The following is a 20359-nucleotide window of genomic DNA, read 5'->3' as shown; positions in this document are numbered from 1 at the left end:
TGACCAGGAATCGAACCTGGGACATCCACGTGCCAGGCTGATGCTCTACCACTGAGCCAACCGGCCAGGGCCTCAACAATTTCAAATATGCAATACAATATTATTAACTATAGTCACCATGCTGTGAATGACATTCTCACGACTGCTTATTTTATAGCTGTAAGTTTGTACCTTTCAACCCCATGTAGAGGTACTTTAGTGACATTTTACTATCTAGTTCAGGGGTCGGGAACCTATGGCTCGCGAGCCAGATGTGGCTCTTTTGATGGCTGCATCTGGCTCGCAGACAAATCTTTAATAAAAAATGTAATAACATTAAAAGTATAAAACATTCTCATGTATTACAATCCATTCATTTCCTACCATTCATGGTCGTGGTTGTGGATGGCTGGAGCCAATCACAGCTGTCCTCTGGGACAACACCAAATTTTTATTGGATAATGCGTTACATACACGGATCGTTGTATGGCTCTCACGGAATTACATTTTAAAATATGTGGTGTTCATGGCTCTCTCAGCCAAAAAGGTTCCTGACCCCTGATCTAGTTATTTCCTTAAGGGCATAAGCTTCATTAAGGCCAAGTACTCATTGAATTCAATGTGTTCTATCTATGTGTAAATGATTGACTTGAAAGGATTCTGGTTCCATGCAGTTATGTCTGGAATAAGTAAAAAGAATAAACACATCAGACTTCCCTCGATATTTCAAGGCATTCTGCTTCATAGTTAATCATGGTAGTAGTCTGACAAAATAGAACTTTTATTAGTATCTCCTGAATAGTGTCTGTTAATTTGCTTGAGAGAAAATATGGCCTTCAATTGATGCTTTGCAGCCCTGTAAGTCACATTTCCAGTTGCATGAATAATTAAAGAGAGCGATCTATTGTCTTTTTCAACCTGTTTACATTTTTCAAACCAAACCAGATACTAGACATGACTTTGTCACATTTCTGTCAGGAATTGTCATGTTCAGTATCTAGGCCCATTCTGTTCCACTATTTACTTTGGCTTCTTCTTTCAAGATGCTTGCTTGCCATGTGTATAAAAGTGGATTCCCACTCAGGAAAGATGGATAATGAGTCAGTCTGGAAGTGTTATTTTTGTTGTTATGGGGAAGAATTCATTCACCATAATTAGTGATTTTGTGAAAGCGGGTAGAACCCCTAGGCAGAGCCAATTGCTTAGCTGTTCTCAGTATGCACATGGAACCCACCTGTGCGCGTGCGCACACATACACACTCACACACACACACACCTCTTTGCCTTATTTTGGTAATGCTTTATTTCTGAATTCTATTGTAAGAAAGTTAGAATACAGTGTTAATGAAATGCAATGCAAATAAATGCACTCTGCATTCTGCATGGCTGGCCTAAAGTTAGATCTCTGGTGTTAATGTGTCCACAACTCCCTGCCTGTTACCAGTAAGAGAGTAGAAAGCTATGTTGCTTTCTCAATGAGCACTAAAATGAAATGGGATAATCAAGAGCCTTTCCCTCCTTACCATTTGTCTGCCTTATGATTGAGTTGCATTGACTAAGTTATAGGCTGCTATACTAATTAGCCTACATGGTGATGCTGTGTGGTGTTGTGTTTTGTTTTTCCTCTCAGTTTTTGGCTATTCGCGTGCATTGTGTCTTCCCACCACAACATCCAGTGGACTTACCCAGAGGCGGTCAAATGGGGCCTAGAGCTCCAATTTTTCTTTTTGAATTATTAATATTCTCATAGGAGCTTCATGAACGTGTGTTGAATGAAATTCATGAACACTTATATGATTATTTTTTATGTCAATACTGCATTAGCTCCTAATGAAAAGAAACATAAACACACATTCTCTCTCTGTTTCTCATTGGGCTTCACTTGGTCTAGATCAAAAACTTACAGTTCGGTTAACAGGATGGGCTTTGGTGTTAACACTGGCTGATTCCAATCGCAGAGCCACTATTTTCTAACTATTTTGCCTTGGACAAGTGTGTGTTCCTTCCTTTCTGTAAAATGGTTAGGTGGATTTGTTAGGATTAAATGAGATGATAATGTAACGCCTTTGGTGCCTGCATGCAGTGAGTACTTGATAAATATACGCTATTATTATTTTATCTGCCTTGTCAGCCTGTACTGTACCCTCAATCTGCCCAAATGGGCTTATGCTTTTCCCCCAGGTTGATTTTTATGAGACGGATTTTATTAAGAATTTTTCCACCTTACTGTTACACATTTTCTTGCAGTTTCTCTGGGTCAGTGAGTCTTGTCTTTGCCTCTACGCATCCTCACAGCCTGCGGCACTCATCCGTTCTCCAAGTTGGCCTTGATGCATCTTTGATTTCTCGGAGTATTTTCTTCTGTAGGGGATGTGGCTCTAAAATTTTCTCTTTTGCTCTCCTGTCTGCAACACGGCTTCCGTTGAATGTGTTCATAGAGTATGTTTGGTTCCTCATTTGAGTTACTTTGTAGAAAGTCAATTAGGACATAGAACCATCATATATACAGCTCACATCAGAGCCTTTTCCTTTTAAGGGTGAATTTGAAAGCTTATCTTAAGGAATCTGTCCCTCTTTTAAAGATCTACTATTTTGCCTGACCTGTGGTGGCGCAGTGGATAAAAGCGTCGACCTGGAAATGCTGAGGTCGCCGGTTCGAAACCCTGGGCTTGCCTGGTCAAGGCACATATGGGAGTTGATGCTTCCAGCTCCTCCCCCCTTCTCTCTCTCTGTCTCTCTCTCTCCCTCTCTAAAAATGAATAAATAAAATTAAAAAAAAAAAAAAAAAAAGATCTACTATTTTCTTTACTCACTAAATTCAACTTTATTCATGTTTTGTGTCTTTTTTCTCTTTACCTGTTTTTTTTTTTTGTTTGTTTGTTTGTTTTATTTCCCTTTCCATTATGCAACATTCTTCAAGATGTGGATGAGTGCCTGGAACCAAAGGTCTGCACAAATGGTACCTGCACCAACCTTGAAGGCTCCTACAGGTGTTCATGTCACAAGGGCTACACCCCGACACCAGACCACAAGCACTGTAAAGGTAAATATTGTGATCAGATTTCTCACTTTAATTTGAACTTCCCAGTAACTAGCCTTAGAAAGGAGAACCACAGTACCTGTCGTTTATTTTGACTAAGCCACTCAGTCGGAGCACTTTTTAAAAATTTTTTTATTTTTCCAAAATTAGAAATGGGGAGGCGGTCAGACTCCCACATGCGCCCAACCGGGATCCACTGGGTATGCCCACCAGGGGGCAATGCTCAGCCCATTTGGGCCCTTGCTCCGTGGCAACCGAAGCTATTCTAGTGCCTGAGGTGGAGGCCAAGGAGCCATCCTCAATGCCCAGGCCAACTTTGCTCCAGTGGAACCGTGGCTGTGGGAGGGGAAAAGAGAGATAGAGAGAAAAGAGAGGAGGAAGGGTGGAGAAGTAGATAGGCACTTCTCCTGTGTGCCCTGCCCGGGAATTGAACCCGGGACTTCCACACAACAGGCCAACGCTCTACCGCTGAGCCAACCGGCCAGGGCTATAAGAACCATTTCCTTGATTGGCATCTTTGAAAGTGGCTCCTCATTGTGGTTAAACACAGACCATGTCTATTTACATAAAGGAAGACAATGTATTTTTACAGAGCATCTATAAATCATAGATGTTTATTTCATTTTTTCTGGTTATATAAATAATATATATAATGCATAACTCTGAATGTACTAAAACATCCAATTATGTACTTTAAACAGGTGAATTGCCTAGTATGTGAATTATTTCAATGAAATTGCTATTAAAAAACAGCATACAATTATTGTAGAAATTTAGAAAATATAGAAAGGTGAAAAAAATTAAGGTAACAATGTTATCTGAATCATAGATATTCATATTTCATAGATATTTTATATAGTTATATAGTGTATAATTTTGAATCCTGATTTTTATTGCTTAATAGTATATGTAAGAATTTTACTTCTAATTAATAATGCTTTTCAAAATTATTTAAAAGGCTGCATAATATTCCAGTGTATTGCTGTATCACCATTTTCTTACTCTTCTTCAACTTCTGCATTGATCAAATACAGACATTTACAGATTAGTCTTCCAATATCAAAAAGGAGGACATATAGGAGGACACTTTTCTAGGGAGGTCAGAACAGGACTGTCCTCCCTAAAGGAGGATGATTGGTCACTTTAGTTACCACCACTTGCCATTTAACCTTGCCCTCTACTCGGATTCTCCTGTTGTCTTTTCATTATAGTCTGGGGTATAACCAAGTAAGATCTTCTTCTCACCCTAACCAATTGGCTTAGTGGTAGAGCATCAACCTGGTGTGTGGGTGTCCCAGGTTCAATTCCTGGTCAAAGGAGACAGGAGAAGCGCCCATGTGCTTCTCTACCCCTCCCTCTTTCTCATCCCCTTCTGCAGCTATGACTCAATTGGATTGAGTTGGCCCCAGGTACTGAGGTTGGCTCCATGGCCTCTACTTCAGGTGCTAAAAAGAGCTTGTTTGTTGAACAACAGAGCAATGCCCCATACAGGCAATGCACTACACCAGGGGTCCCCAAACTACGGTCCGCAGGTCGCATGCGGCCCCCTGAGGCCATTTATCCGGCCCCCACTGCACTTCTGGAAGGGGCACCTCTTTCATTGGTGGTCAGTGAGAGGAGCATAGTTCCCATTGAAATACTGGTCAGTTTGTTGATTTAAATTTACTTGTTCTTTGTTTTAAATATTGTATTTGTTCCCATTTTGTTTTTTTACTTTAAAATAAGATATGTGCAGTGTGCATAGGGATTTGTTCATAGTTTTTTTTTATAGTACAGCCCTCCAACAGTCTGAGGGACAGTGAACTGACCCCCTGTGTAAAAAGTTTGGGGACCCCTGCACTACACCCTAGTGGGCTTGCTGAGTGGATCCCAATCAGGGCACATGCGAGAGTCTGTCTCTGCCTCCTCTCCTATCACTGAATAATAAAAACAAAAAGATCCCCTTCTTATCCTTGAGAAACCTGCATATGCACTGTTTTCTTTAACAATCAAAGCCCTTCCTTTTTATAATAATAACTTCTATAACATCCTTTTTCTTTAATTATCTCATAGTCTTTTCCAAATCAGTTCAGCTCACAGATGTCAAATTCATCCCAGATTATAAACCTCTCCCTTTCCCAACATTCCAGGAACTCTCTAATCTCACCTTGTTGATGGTCCCACATATTTATTGACTTGGTCTTCACCTCACTGAATGTACTGACAACCTTTACAGGCTATAAATACATTACCTAATATATTAATTTCTACTTGTTTCTTTATATCTTTTTGTATCTATCTCTTTGTATCTCTTTGCATCTACATGTCCTAAATTTATAAATAATGAGAGGTAGTCTGTATTTTAACTTTGAGCTGGACTTGTTATAGGAATAGATGCAAAAAGTCCTTTAAATATCTTTCACAGAAAATAATATTTTCTTTTCATCTTTTGGCACAAAGGAGAGAAGACATTTGTCCTGTACACCTGTGTTATTAGAGAGCTTTCTTTTTTATCATTGGAATTTTGTTCCTCATCCGAAAGGAAAAATGCCTTTTTATCTGTAGAATGAAACTGCCTCTGTTCCCCAAAGATCACCTCTTGAAGATAACTGGGTTGCCTGTGGTTATTCTAAATGTGTATGTCATTAGTTATAATGGATTACTTCTGACAGTCTTCCCAGTATAAATGAGGAACTTGTGTAAGATGTCTGGCTTACCCTGTCAGGACTTGGAAAGGGGGGTCTTTTCTTGTAGCAGTCATGTTCACCTGGGAATGCTTAATCTGTTATCTTCTTTGAGAAAGTCAGAAAGAGTCCAAGGCACTAAAAATGTTGTCAGACATTATGTGAGATCCAACCAACTGCATGAGCTGTTGTTGGTCTTGAGTTCTTGAACTGAGACATCTCATGTCTTTTATAGAATGTGCTGAAAGAAAATATGGTGTAGCCTGTTCTTTGCTGTCAACCACTCCTGAAGTTAATAGGCTGAGAGTGTTGGGAAGGTGTAAAATAATCTTTAAAATGAAATTTAGCTTACTTATTTAATTTCTCTTTTTGTAGTCAATAGTTGGCAGCCAGGACTTAATTATAAATAAAAGAGATCAATAACAATAAATGTAATGGAAGTTTCTAGTAAATTAATTTCTATATAAAATTAAATGAATAAGAAACAAATTCCTGAGCTCCAATTAAATTAGTAGCTTATGTGAGCTTTTTTAGGAAACATCGGATAACTTAAAATCTTGCATATATCAGGATAAAATATAGTTAATACTTCACTAGCGGTTAAGAAATGCACCTTTGCTTAAGAAACTGGTAATCGTCAATAATACTTAAGGGGAAGGGTTGTACAGATAATTGCTTTCTCCTGAGAAAAACTTTTAGATGCATTTTAAATATATTTTTGGAAGAAAATAGTAGAGATTGATTGTTAGGACTTGGTATCCTTAAAATAAATTCTGTTCTTTTTAGATTAGGGCTGCTTTCTCCCCCTCAGAGTATGAAAAAGGCTGGTGTAGTTTTCTTCTGTTCTAGGGAGAATTATTTAATTAGGTCAGAATAACCTAGTAGACTAACAAAACCATTTAGAAGACTTAACTCTGTTTTTTTGCCACAAGTGTTCTGAAGTTATTGGTAAGGCCAACCCTTTTTTCATTTGTTTAAATTTGTATACCTGGCATTTTCTGGAATACTCATTAAAAATTATATACTTTCCCCTGGCCGGTTGGCTCAGCGGTAGAGCGTTGGCCTGGCGTGCGGGGGACCTGGGTTCGATTCCCAGCCAGTGCACATAGGAGAGGCACCCATCTGCTTCTCCACCCCCACCCCCTCCTTCCTCTCTGTCTCTCTCTTCCCCTCCCGCAGCCGAGGCTCCATTGGAGCAAAGATGGCCCGGGCGCTGGGGATGGCTCCTTGGCCTCTGCCCCAGGCGCTAGAGTGGCTCTGGTCGCGGCAGAGCGACGCCCCGGAGGGGCAGAGCATCACCCCCTGGTGGGCAGAGCGTGGCCCCTGGTGGGCGTGCCGGGTGGATCCCGGTTGGGCGCATGCGGGAGTCTGTCTGACTGTCTCTCCCCGTTTCCAGCTTCAGAAAAGTACAAAAAAGGAAATAAAAAAAAAATTTATATACTTTCTCAGTCAGTAGCTTTATGCTTAATCAAGACATTTAAAAAATTCTCGCCCCTTTCTCCTTTGATGTTCCAGCAGCTGTCAACGTGATTCCTTCATTTCCATTGGCTTTCCTTGTTTATTTAAAAATAAGTTCACTGTCTTTTAGCACAACTATTCAATCTGATACTTTTGGGGGGGTTTCTAAATACAGTTGACATTTTTATTTCTCTCTACTACTGTCTACAATACGGTTTTGTTTTTCAAATTCTTGGTAGAGTCTTCATTCTGCCTTCTTTCATGAGATTCTACAGGTCTGAAACTGCCAATTGTCATGATTTTGTGCTTGAGGTTCTGTCTTCTGTTTTCAACCCTAAAATATTTCCTATTGTGTTTCTGCTATAGCCAAGGTAGGGCACAGCTGGTGAAGCACTTGATGTTATATTAAAAGTAGCTTTAACTTGCTCATAAATTTATTGTCTATTTGTAACTATTTCTTTTCTACAGTTCAGCTGCTCAGATTGATATGAAAACCATTAGGGGACTGAATCATACTAAAATTTATAGTGTCTTATATAAGAAGTACTATTACTATTTTGGTAATAATAACCCCAGCATGCACTATAGAGAACATGACATTCTCCTAGGCAGTCCCTTTATATATATGTAAATAAATTTTTTGTCATTGTGGGTCATGTCTTAAAAGACCAGCCTGGCAATGGAATGACTTGAAAGTAGTAGCTTGGATTATAGTCTGAGAGTTGAGCTAAAGGGGTCTTCTCGATATGCCCTGACCTAAGACAATTGTCACTGCTTGTGTTTACAGATATTGATGAATGCCAGCAAGGGAATCTCTGCATCAACGGGCAGTGCAAAAACACTGAGGGCTCCTTCAGGTGCACCTGTGGGCAGGGCTACCAGCTGTCGGCAGCGAAAGACCAGTGTGAAGGTAGGAGTGTGGCAATGGAAACTCCTGTCATTTTCGTTTAAGACAACTGGCCCGAAAACACACTTAGTGAAAAGAGTGTGTCTTTGGGAAACTACGCAGATGATTGTTTATAGTGCCAGAAAGCAAGGGACCTAAACTTATGTCAGGAGAGTCAATAACGCAGGATGGAAAAAGTTTACTTTTGAAATATATGTGTCATTAGTGATCGAGTGGTTGGGCATTAATATTAGTAATAAAAAGTACTGCTCTCTGTAATTCTTTACTGCAGAAAATCAATTCTGTTAAATTCATTTACAAGTTTTGTATACTAAGGTTCCTGCAATTAGAAGGTCATTATGTCAGCCTGTTTATGCTGTAGAATGTTAATGATCTTAGCTTTTATGTATACTCAGCTTTATAAAATTTTTCCTTTTTTTTTTTAAAAGAAATCACTAAAGAAGACATTTCAATAAGACTGAAATAAATGTGTCCCCCCTCTATTCACAGATAAAGTTTGTGAAATATGTACTCTTCCTACAAATAATAGTGAGGATTTTGGACCACACTGGGTTTGACCTTAGACTTAAAAAGAAATTTTATTGAACTAAGTACAAAATCACTTCCCAATAAATATATGCTTCACAGTATTTTGTTATCTATCACCTGTGACAAGCACATGTTTCCAGAGTTCTTGAAAACAAATGTCATTTATTTAATAACGGAATTCATACTATACAAGATCAGTTTTATTATAAGATATCATATTCAGGTTTATATGTGACCTTTGACTATTTAATAAGGAGAAAGCTTTCCAGAGGTGGTGTGATAAGAGAGACAATATACAGCAGCACTACAAAGGGATCTACCAATATTATTGTAACCTTCTGCAATGATCCCTTTCCAGACTGTAGGGGGTCTTTACCATACCTAGTCTAAAAGTGGAGAATGTTGGAGCACACACAAGCACACTCACATACACAGATACATTTAAGTAAGTGGTTCTAAATACCGTGAGTCCCTCTCAAAGTTTTATACTTCTGTGACTCCTGACCTTAGTTAACTAAGCATTTATCAAATGCCTACTACAAAGAGAAAACAAGTGAATGTATAATATGAAAAGAGGTCTCCGCATAATATCAGAAGGCTGTAATCTTCAGGATCCTGTCTTTGAAGAGCCTGCAATGTCACTGCTAAAGAAAAATCAGATACACGCAGAACCAGCCACCAGACTGTCATTAGGGGCAAGCCACCGTGAGGTGTGAAAGGCTGTGATAACTGAAATGATGTTGTCAGTCAGAGTGGGGGAGAGCAGCAGTGCAGGGTCCTGGAAGGCGCTGATGTTTGTGTAAACTCAGAGACTCACCATGCCGGAGCAGATAAATAGACTCAATGGAGAGCAGCAGTGCAGGGTCCTGGAAGGCGCTGATGTTTGTGTAAACTCAGAGACTCACCGTGCCAGAGCAGATAAATAGACTCAACGGCTATAGCGAAGTCTGCCAACAAACACGAATTGAGTGCCTGCTAACTATAAAACATCAGTCATCTAAAAATAATAAAGGCTGTGGGTAGACCTAGCCCCTGCTGTCAGGAAACTTGTCAATCTAATAAAGATTAGCGTGAGGATGAGTAATTAAAATCTAATATCAAATTGCATACATGCACTATATTATTGTGCCTTTTGTGTGTGGATGTGATGCAGGAATGAGTGTGAGCCTGAGCTCAGGGTTGGGGTTATCGAACAAATAATCTCTTAGCCAAGGATACATGGATTGAGGAAGAGTCATTGGCAGTGTGCACATCGGATGGGCTGAGAGGAGGGAAAGGCCATTAGATTTAACCAGAAAATCATTGTTTGTTGAGAGATACGGAACCAGAAGCCTGGTGATTAGGGAGTTGAAGGGTAAATTAGTGAAACAAATGATGTGTGTGGGATGAGCCTTTCAGTCAGATGTAAAGGATCGATAGTAAATGAACCTGCAGGGCTATTTCCCAATAAAACCACATGCACAGTAACAGTCAGTGGGCTGTAGTGGATAGCCCTCTGGACTAGGACAGAGTGTTACAGTCAAACCTATAGAATAAATCCAAGAAGTTTAGTGGAGGCTTAGAGATTCCAGCTAAGTATTTGCCCCACTCATCAGTGCTTTAATATGTACAGGTTCTTAACACACTGATCAACATTTTAAATTCATCTGGATTTTTCCCTATTGGGCGACTAATGCCTTTACTAGAGGATAGTTTAATTCATGTAATGAAAAACCAAATAGAAGACCAGATCGTTTGTGAACTTCCTTTGCATGAATGGTTAAAAGTACTTTTAAAGCATCACGTCTACAGTTTCTTTTTCCTCTCTTGCTCACAGACATCGATGAATGCCAGCACCAGCATCTCTGTGCCAACGGGCAGTGCAGGAACACAGAGGGCTCCTTCCGCTGTGTTTGTGACCAGGGTTACAGGGCCTCTGCCCTCGGGGACCATTGTGAAGGTGAGAAATTGCTCCTGCTTTCAGAATCAGAAAATGCCCAGATCAGAGGGAAATCGGGGTGTCATCCCAGCTTCTGTCCTCGAGCCCTTCCTTTGGACTGCAGTTGAAGACATTAGGTCCCCACAGAGTATTTTCCCCTGGTCACAGAAATAATGCAGAGAAGGGAGCAAAATCCAGGGCTTGTCTGCACTGCTTGGAGCTGGGTTTCTTTTAGAAGAATTGTGCCAGCTAAAGGAGTAAAGGTCCAGTTTCACTTTCTTCAGCTGTAGATAGTTCGTAGTCCTGGGTGTGTAGTTAGGAACGGTAACGCCTTATTTATGAAGGATCAGTATCCAAATGTTCCACATAAGTAAACCCAAGTTAATTTTCCTTATAACTGGAAAGTTTTTAAGAGCCAAACATTAATTCAATTCTCAGTTTCTTTGCATAAAATATTTTTTAATTTATTTTTTATTTTTTATTTAAGTGAAAGGAGGGGAGGTAGAGTGACAGACTGCTGCACGTGCCCCGACCAGATCCACCCAGTGAACCCCATATGGGGCTGATGCTCTGCCCACCTGGGGCCCATGCTTGCAACCAAACTATTTTTAGCACCTAAGGCAGTGGCTCCATGGAGCCATCCTCAGAGCCCTGGGCCAATGCACTGGAATCAATCGAGCCATGGCTGCATGAGGAGAAGAAAGACAGAGAAGGGGGAGGGTTGGAAAAGCAGATGGTTGCTTCTCCTTTATGCCCTGACTGGGAATTGAACCTGGGACTTCCACATGCTAGGTCAATGCTCTATAACTGAGCCAACCAGGCAGGACTTTTTAAACATTTTTTATTATTTTATTACTTTTTAATATTTCTAAAAGATACCCTACATATCTATAGTGGTTCAGAACCTCTCTGAGGAAGTCAGGGCTGCTGAATCCGTTTGCCACCAGTCTGTCACTTGTGACTTCGGTCTGATTTTTTTGTATCCATCCAAGTTACCGTTTTCTTCCCAACTCACCTGCTGATTTACTACATTTTGACCTTGTCAGTTGTAAAACCTGAAATTGTCACTGACCAGGGCAAGCGTGTGGCCCACATAGAGTGTGAGTCTCTGAATGAGGGTTGGGACCCCGCCTTTGAGAGAGTGGGTGGGCTTTTCCTTGAATGGTTTTATGGCCCATATTCCAATGGTCCCAGATATATTTTCACTTCCCAGTCCCAGTTTGTTGGGAAAGACCCACTCTATGGCACAGCCTCCTGCTTTTCTGCCCAGAGAAGTTGGCACAACCAGTCACAACCCCTCGAGAGGGTACTTTTGGAAGTTTCAGGGCCCTTAAAATATATATTATTATTAAATCAGTAAATCATCTTCTAGGATTTTATCTTAAGGTGGTGATGTTCTTTAAAGGTCTCTTAACACCAGAAAAAAGTTATAATCAACATACCTGCTGAAAAGTCTGCATTGGTCAGACAAGTGCTAAATCACTAGAATACAATTTGATTATGTGAAAGATCGTGTTTGGAGAACACTCTAACAGCTGGGGAAGTGCTGATGACCCAGCACAGTGGCGTTTCAGAGTGGGAGCGGCGGCCTTGGGGCGCCAGGTCATGGAGGAACCTGCTGGGAAGCAAATCAGTTGGCTCACCGGTGATGAAGCTTTGGGCAGTGGGTTCCCTTCCAAGGGCATGTTCCTCTGCTTCGGCTGTTATAACGTGTAACCACCTCTCAGAAGTTCAAGATTTTTATTCTGAAAACATCCATTGCAGGAAAAGCCAAGCAAAAACTGTTTAGCCAACTTGCTCATCATTATTAATGTATATGTTTATAAGATACTATCATGTTCCATGAGAAAGGTTCTTCTGGGATATATTATTCGGCTCTTTTTTCATAAAGTCAGGGCTAATTTCCCTACTGTTCTAGGTTATAAAGAAGACTGGAGTCCATCCAACTAAGCCAGAGCTCCCTTTGAAACGGAGTCAGCGCTCCAGCCTGCTAGTTCCCATCCAGTACTGTCTGACCCTCCCCAGGGTATTGAGCTGTAATTAACTGAGCTGTGATCGTTCACATGCCTCTCGCAGCTGTGGGAAGAAGAGCCATCTTTCTTGTTGGCTTTTATATTGACGTGTGTAGTTTTTCTCTAATAATCCTGGCAAAGACATCGTTTTCTGACAGTGTTATCCTGCAGTCCTGCTGGCCTTCTTTTAGTTAGAACCCCAAGTGCTGTGTGCATCTCTGTGCGCTGCTGACTCCGCTCAGCAGCCACCTGTCTAAGGTAATGGGGTGACCTCAGTTGTCCTCGTTATAGAGGTCCAGGCATCTTAACCTTCAAAGGGTCTGCCTCTGACTTGTTCCCCTTCCAGGCACAGTCCCTCATTCCATGCCTGTCTTAGCACCTTCCGCAGCCTTGCACTGTGGTTGCTCCCCGCTAATCCTTTGCAAAGCCTGAGGAAAAGATGCCTGATTTACTGTGACTTCCTGTGGCCCCTCTGTCATGGTCGTGTCTTTGTGGACCAAATAAAAAAAGGTGGGAAGAAGTGAAAGTATTTCTTTCCTTATCAGAATCATTTTATATATGTATTCAACAAGTATTTATTGTAAGTACTGGACATACTGTGATAAACCCAAACAAACAAAAATGTCTGCCCTTGTAGAGCTTACATTCTAGTGAGGAAGATAATAATAAACTTGATGTGTAAGTAAAATGGATAGTCTGTTAAATGGCAATCAATGTTATGGAGAAAAAATAAAAGGGAGGTGTATGTGGCGACTGCTGAGGGAGGAGGGGCAGGGATTTTAAGTGAGGAGGCAAGCGGAGGCTTCCCTGAAGTGATGACATTGGATTATTTATGGGAAGAGCATTTTGTTCAAAGGAGTAGCAGGTGCAAAGTCCCCCCAGGAGCAGGCTTTGTGGAAGAGATTAGGAACTTGATTCGGGCAGTTGAAATTTATGATGTCCAGAGTAAGTATTCAAACGAAGATCTCTGAGAGGCAGTCGTACCTATGCATTTGGAATTCAGCAGTGAGTTCTGGGCTGGAAGTCATCAGCATATAGACAGCGTTTAAACCATGGCATTGGAAGAAATGACCAAAGGAAATGAGTGTAGCTAGAAGAGAGAAATCCTAAGACTGAGTCCCTGCAGCATGGAGAAGCAGGGAGGCGGATGGGAGTGAGCAAGTGGACGGAGAAAAGTGGCAAGTGGGGGAGAAGAAAAAGCAGAGTCTGAGAGAAGAAAGTCTATCAAAGAGGAGGGAGTGATGGATTGTGTCAAACATGGCTCTAGGCACATGAGAACCAAAAGGAGACCATGGCACTCAGCAAGTGGAGGTCATTGGAGACTTTGACAAATGCAGTCTCAGTGGAGGGGTGACCAAGATTGACTGTTACCTTCCTTAAAGCCTGCTGTATTTCCTAATTCTTGGAAAGAGCCTTTCATACCACCCTGGGTGGCGGTACGGGACAATCCCATGTTAGGATCTCTTAATGGTCAATGTACCTTTTTTTTTTTCTTTTGAAGATAGAGGTCTTGCAAAAAAATTTTTTTAAACTTAACCAGTCTCTAAGATAATGAATGCACTGAGTTTTAAAGTCTATACAATTACTGCTAAATACTTAGTTCTTCTTTTTCCTCACATACATAATTTCTCTTAGATTTTGGGAAATGAATGAAAATTAAATTATTTTAAGGTAGTACCAACAGAGCAGATGTGCCTCCATAATGCTGAGGCAAACATCTAGATAATGGAGTGTTTCTTTTGTTGCTGAAATTCACGTTCTCAGGGTTCTCTTCAATCTTTTTTGGAATTGAAAATATTTTTCGCATGATGCTAATAATCAAATATGCCTTTTCTGACTTTGTTAGCTCATTTGCCTACGGAGCCAAAAAAGAAAAGTAAGTTTTTAAAGAGACCTCCTACTTAGCACTCATTGGAATAGCTGTAGCGCTATTAGAGTTAAATGTGGTAAGCTGGAACTTCCTCCCCTGCCAGTGGGAATGTAGAGTGGTGCAGCCACTTCAGAAGACAGTTGCTTCTAAAGTTAAACCTATTATGTCACCCAGTCATTCTGCCTGTAGGAATTCTGAGAGAACATGAAAGCATATGTTCACATGCAAGCTTATCCATGGATGTGTATAGAAACTTTGTTCATAATAGCCAAAATGTCAATAATCCAAATATTCATTAACTGGCGAATGGATAAACAAATTGTGGGCATTTATACAATAAAATACTATTTGGAAATAAGGAGGACCAAGTTATTGACACAACAGTTTGGATGAATCTCAGAAATATGATGCTCAGCCGAAGTCGCCAAACAGAACAGGGCACAAGGAACCTTTTGGGGCAAGACCTTTTTGTTGTTGTTGTTGTAGTTAATGGTTGTCCAGTTTATTCATTTAGTAAGTGTTTTATGGCAAAGATACATAAACAGCAGCCTAGAATTTATTCCCATTTGGCACAATCACTATTCAAAATCATGAAATTAGCAGCCAGTGGGGTTGAAGAATTATTTTCACAGGATTTATATCTAAAAGCCTATTCTTAACTTCAGTTCTATTTTTTGAAGTTTTCATATGCCAAAGGTCATTCAGCTGGTGAATAAAACATTTGTTGGCATATTCAAACCGCATAGAAAACATCCTCCATGAGGTCTGTCATCTTCATATAACATCAGGGCAGTTAATTCTTTTGTGGACCTGCAGGAAATTTCTGGCAGACTAGCACTGGTCTGCAGACCAGCGGTTGAAAACACTGTTCCGTGCTTTATCTGTCTTAATTATGCATGATGGTTCCTTCCCTGGCTCTTTCATGGCAAATATAACACCTAAGGCATGAGGTTAGTAAGAATGGAGATTTTAAGACTGAAAAAGAGTCAAAAGAAAACATTACCAAACTTTATGTTTGGCACTACAGAATTACATTCTTACAAAGATATCTCATCAATTCCTTAAAAAATTATTGCACGTGCAATGACCTGTGAATCCAAAAGTGGATGTGAATAGATATAAATCAATACAGAAATGCCTATAACATTGATTATGATGGTAGTCACAAGAATATATATATCTGCATTTGTCAAAACTCATTGAAATGAACTCTTATAATTAGATGCATTTATTGTATGTAAATTATACTTCACTGAAGTTAGAAAAACACAAAAGAAAAAGTGATAAATGGCCCTGGCCTGTTGATTCAGTGGTAGAGTGTCAGCCCGGCATGTGGAAATCCCGGGTTTGACTCCTGGTCAGGGCACACAGGAAAAGTGCCCATCTGTTTCTCCACCTCTCCCCCTTTTCTCCTTCTCTCTCTTTTCCTCCTGCAGCTATGTCACAATTGGTTGAGCAAGTTGGCCCCAGGCACTGAGGTCGGCTCCATGGTGTTGCCTCAGGCACTAAAACAGATTGGTTGCCCAGCAATAGAGCAGAGACCCCAGATGGGCAGAACATCACCTGGTAGGGGTTTGCCAGGTGGATCCTGGTCAGGGCATGTAAGGGCAGTGGCTACCGCCATCGTGGCCATGCAGGTTCACATTGAATTCGGGCAGAGAGTAAAGAAACAGTGGAACCAAAAATGGTGGGCCATTCCTTTATCAAAATCTTGCACTGGCCTACGAGCAAACAGGCAGGGAAAACACTTCCCTTTCATTCAGGGCTCCCAAAGTCCTGACGCATTCTCTGGTTCCACAACCAGGAGAATCTTCTCCAGTTCCTCCTAGAATCAAAGGCCCCACCAGTCTCAGCGGAGCTCATAAAGCCCCTCAGCTCTGGTTTCCCATCTGTACTCCTTCTCCTCTGCAAAACTGGCTTCTTCTTCTTCAGCACTCTGCATTCTCTCCCTCCGCTGTCCCTGCAAAACTGGCTGGGCCCACAAAGACCCCTCCTCCAGCAAACAGTAGCAAAACAAGGGCCCCTCCCAAGCAGGACTGCAGTCCGCAATTTGCAATCAACCACCCTGCTCTGAAGGCAAGCACACATGTGGCTGCCCAGTGCCATTTTTTAACAATAAAAGTGAGCAAACTAAAAAAATACAAATTCATTTGTCCAACAGGGTGCAATTGGGAATCTGTCTCTCACTTAATTAAAAAAAAAAGATAACCCACTTAACTGGTGACAGAGTCACATCAGCTGTGTCTTTTATGTTTTGGGAGCAGTATTCAGAAACATTTTAAACCTGGGTGAACATCCTATTAACTTGTTTTTGTTTTGATAGAATTAAATTATAAAGTGCTTATTTCTCTTTTATATTCCCCATAAATGGTACAGAATCCAGTTAATTGGTTGATTGGGTTCTACGAAGAAAATTTAATTTGGTGCCTCCATAGTTTGAACCAGAAAGTGAGGAGAACTAGACTTAAATAGTCTCTGTATTTACTTCTTCCTGGAGCTTCTCATTTGTTTTAGCAGCAAGCATAGTTATTTGCAAGAAATGCCAGAATATGCCCAAATCTGAGAAAACAAAGAAGGTTTGGTCTCTTAGCTTTTCTCCATGGCAAATAATATAAATCCTCCACAGACAAAAGAAGAAGGACCCATGCAGTGTGTTAGGAATAATGCACTCTGACTAGGAGTAAATGTACTAAAGAGCCCTCTGGGACGTTCTGCCTAGCGTTCACGCTATGAGGGGGGTCATTCGTTGTCTCACATGCTTGCAGTCAGGAACTCACTATTGGTTACGTTAAACCATTTTTAGTTGCACATATGCTATAAATATATACTGTATTTCTCCATGTATAGGACGCACCATTTTTGGAAAAAATTGGGAGTCTACAACAGTGGTTGTAGATTTTTTGTACTTGCATTTCCTGCTATTTCACACTTATTTTTGCATGATTCGTCATCAGACACAGAGGAGGACAAGCTAATGGATGGGAGTTTTGACATTGAGGAGGAGCTGTATGAATTTTATGATGAATAAAACTTGAGTTCAATAATTTTATGTAATACATTTTTTTTAATTTGAGGTCCCAAAATTAAGGTGCGTCTTATACCTGGGGAAATACGGTATATCAGAACAATGCAGGCAACATCAAACCTGTTTGTGACAGCTGCTGAGTCAGGGATTTCAGGGAAGCTTTGATCTTGCTGAGTCCCTTTCTGCTAAAAGCCCCAGTGCTTCCACCTCCCACACTGTCCCTCCTGCTGCTTAGTCTCCAAGTCAATTCCTTTTGCTACATGAAGCCTCTGACCTTTATGATATCTTTTTTCTAAATTCATGTGACACCCGAAATTCATACTGTTCTTTTGGCAAATAATCATTTTTTTTTAACAGTTTTTATGTTAAATTGTTTTGGACTCCTAAAACAGTTTAGTATTTCATGTGTTCATTAATGCAGTCTTTTTTGAACAATCATTTCTTTTGGGGGGCATAGTTCACGCCAAATACTTTAAAATTTTTCCTATCATCTATAACACAGGATCTTTTATAAGTAGATGCTCAAGATATTCGTAATAATACGTATTTAAATAAGATTTTTATTCTCTATCATCACCAAGAATATAGCCAATTATTCTGTTACAAAATTTTGACTTTTCCTCTTCCAGTTCCTTTCATTTGATGTTAAAACTTCAGATTATATATTGTTTAAAGTCAAAATTCTTTCAAAATGTTCCATTTTTTAAGAACCCTGAAAGTTAAAAAGCTGTCACTTCAAATCATGTGTTATAAATGATGTAGAAAAAAAAGTACATTTATGTGATTTTTGTGTGTAAAGGTAATGAAAAATATCTAATTAAGATACAGTTTATTTAATCTTTTAAATGTTTTAAATTGATTTGTAGATATCAACGAATGCTTGGAAGACAATACTGTTTGCCAGGGAGGAGACTGCATTAATACCAAAGGGTCCTATGATTGTTCTTGTCCAAATGGATTCCAGTTAAATGACAATAAAGGATGTCAAGGTACTTCTCTCTTCCTCTTTGTCATAATTAACGTAGTGCCTCAGTTCTTGATGCTTCCTGATGATGATCTGTGGTTTTACCACTTGCTTTGTATATAAATGAGCTTTGCCCGTTTGTATTGTTTAAATATCATTCTTGTGTCTGCATGGAATACAGGAAATTCTCTTTTGCATGGCACCTTGTTATTAACTGAAACTTGTGTGTCTTAGAAGTGTGTCCCCACATTGCATGCTGTGCAGTAACTAAGATCTCCTGTAACTTGTTGTGTCTTCCATGGGTCAGTCTTGGTACTTGACTCTAAATTATCTTTCTAGCTTTCTTATAGCCTTCACAGGGATTATCATTTTACTCCATAGCTGATATTTATCTGTCTGTTTCCTTATCTCTGTTTTTATCCAGTATCCAGCTTTTTCTCTTCCTAAAATATTTCATCAATACTTTGATCAAAACTATGAACAGTGTTTTATATTTTTTTCAAAGTGCTATTACATTTAATCACCCATACAACATACAGTGGACACATGGTACTAGTAAGAACACAGCACTAATTACAACAAAAGCTTTAATTGGACACCTATGATGTGCTGGGTGCTGTAAGTATCTCATTTAATTCTTAATAGTTGAGGTAGGTTTTCTTACATTTATTTTGTGCATAAATAACTGAGGTTCAGAGAAATTAATTAGCATGCTCTTCCCAAATAGTTGTAGAGCAGCTTTGAACTCACAATCTTTTTTCACTACTATTCCCTCCTTCACGATACCAATTATTATTGCATTTGTAGCCAAAACAGAGAAGATTTGAGATTCGGTTGTTTTTCCCAGTGTAACACATTGAGTAATTATTAATGCTCGGACGGAAAAGTTAGATTTTTCAGATCCTGTGTCCCAACATCTTTAGCTATACCTGGCTGCCCCACAAGTGTTCCTGTATTTATTCGTCTTAGTGTTAATGGTGAACGGCACCAGATGTGTGACCTCAGTCCCTGAGTTTGGCTAAGAAAAGAATTCAGAGCCAAGGAACTCAAATACGAGTGAAAGTTTATTTAGAAAGTCACAGGGGAAGAATAAGTGAGCCGTGAAAGAAGTGAGCCAGCTGGGCTGCGTGGACTCAGGAAACAAGTAACAAAGGCAAAATAAGGGTCTTTGGAGCTTAGGTGAAAGAAAGGCAAAGAAAAATGCTTCTGGGGGAGGGAAAGAGGAAAAGGCTCATTAGTGTTCTAGAGAGGGTGCACCTGGGGAAAGGAGGGAGGAAGGGGGTGGGGAAAGGCGTGGGGTGAGAGCAGTGGTGCTGGGTCCTTTTCTTAAGGGATTTTAAAGACAGGGATTGTAGGAGAGGTCTCAGAGGAGGATCTCAATAGAATATTCATTAGCTTGCCAGGTATGTTCCCTCAGGGTTCTGGACTCCACTGGTTGGTCGGCGCCAGGGCAGGCGGTCATTTGTCATCACAACTGGTCCTGATGTCAGCCATGGTGTCGCCCCACCTGGCCTTGCTGCTTTTCTAGGCAGGCAGTTAAAAAACAACTGAGGCCTAGACATTATCTCCACTTTGACCAAAATGCTGTCTCTGTGGTCAACAGACCCAAGGCTTTCTTCCTAAGATTTATTTAAATTTTTTTTTCTTAAATTTATTGGGGTGACATTGGTTATTAAAATTATACAGGTTTCAGGTATACAATTTCCAAAATACACCATCTGTATACTGCCTTGAGTGTTCACCACCCTCCATCAAGTCTCCCTCCATCATTCTACCCTACCTCTACCCTTCTCCACCTTTCCCCACCCCCTTTCCCTCCTGTAATCCCTACACTTTTGTCTGTATAAGTTTTTCTTTTCCTTTGCTTAATTCCTTCACCTTTTTACCCAACCCCTCAACCCCCATCCCCTCTGACAAATGTCAGTCTGTTATTTGATGCGGATCAGAACCTCATTCATTGTCCTGAGGGCTTAATGCCTAAGGAGTGGTCCTGCA

At 40.3% G+C, this 20359-nt stretch overlaps 1 protein-coding gene and 1 non-coding gene across 17 annotated transcripts in view; one reads left to right on the top strand and one right to left on the bottom strand.

The window, feature by feature from the left end:
- Nucleotides 1–20359, top strand: part of LTBP1 (latent transforming growth factor beta binding protein 1) — a 416121-nt gene that overhangs the window by 313523 nt on the left and 82239 nt on the right. For all 16 annotated transcript variants that reach the window (XM_066378530.1, XM_066378532.1, XM_066378534.1 and 13 more), the window contains 4 exons: nt 2900–3022; nt 7928–8050; nt 10392–10514; nt 18267–18389. In XM_066378530.1, the coding sequence (XP_066234627.1) occupies nt 2900–3022; nt 7928–8050; nt 10392–10514; nt 18267–18389 (492 nt within the window). The remainder of the gene's footprint in view (nt 1–2899; nt 3023–7927; nt 8051–10391; nt 10515–18266; nt 18390–20359) is intronic.
- On the bottom strand, nt 3432–3507 carry TRNAN-GUU (transfer RNA asparagine (anticodon GUU)). Its single transcript has one exon. It is a non-coding gene; the product is annotated as a tRNA-Asn (tRNA).

Source organism: Saccopteryx leptura, chromosome 3 (genome assembly GCF_036850995.1).
Source record: "Saccopteryx leptura isolate mSacLep1 chromosome 3, mSacLep1_pri_phased_curated, whole genome shotgun sequence".
NCBI classification, from domain to species: Eukaryota; Metazoa; Chordata; class Mammalia; order Chiroptera; family Emballonuridae; genus Saccopteryx; species Saccopteryx leptura.
The sequence above is the reverse complement of the archived record's forward strand: the minus strand, read 5'-3'. Positions and strand labels throughout refer to the sequence as shown.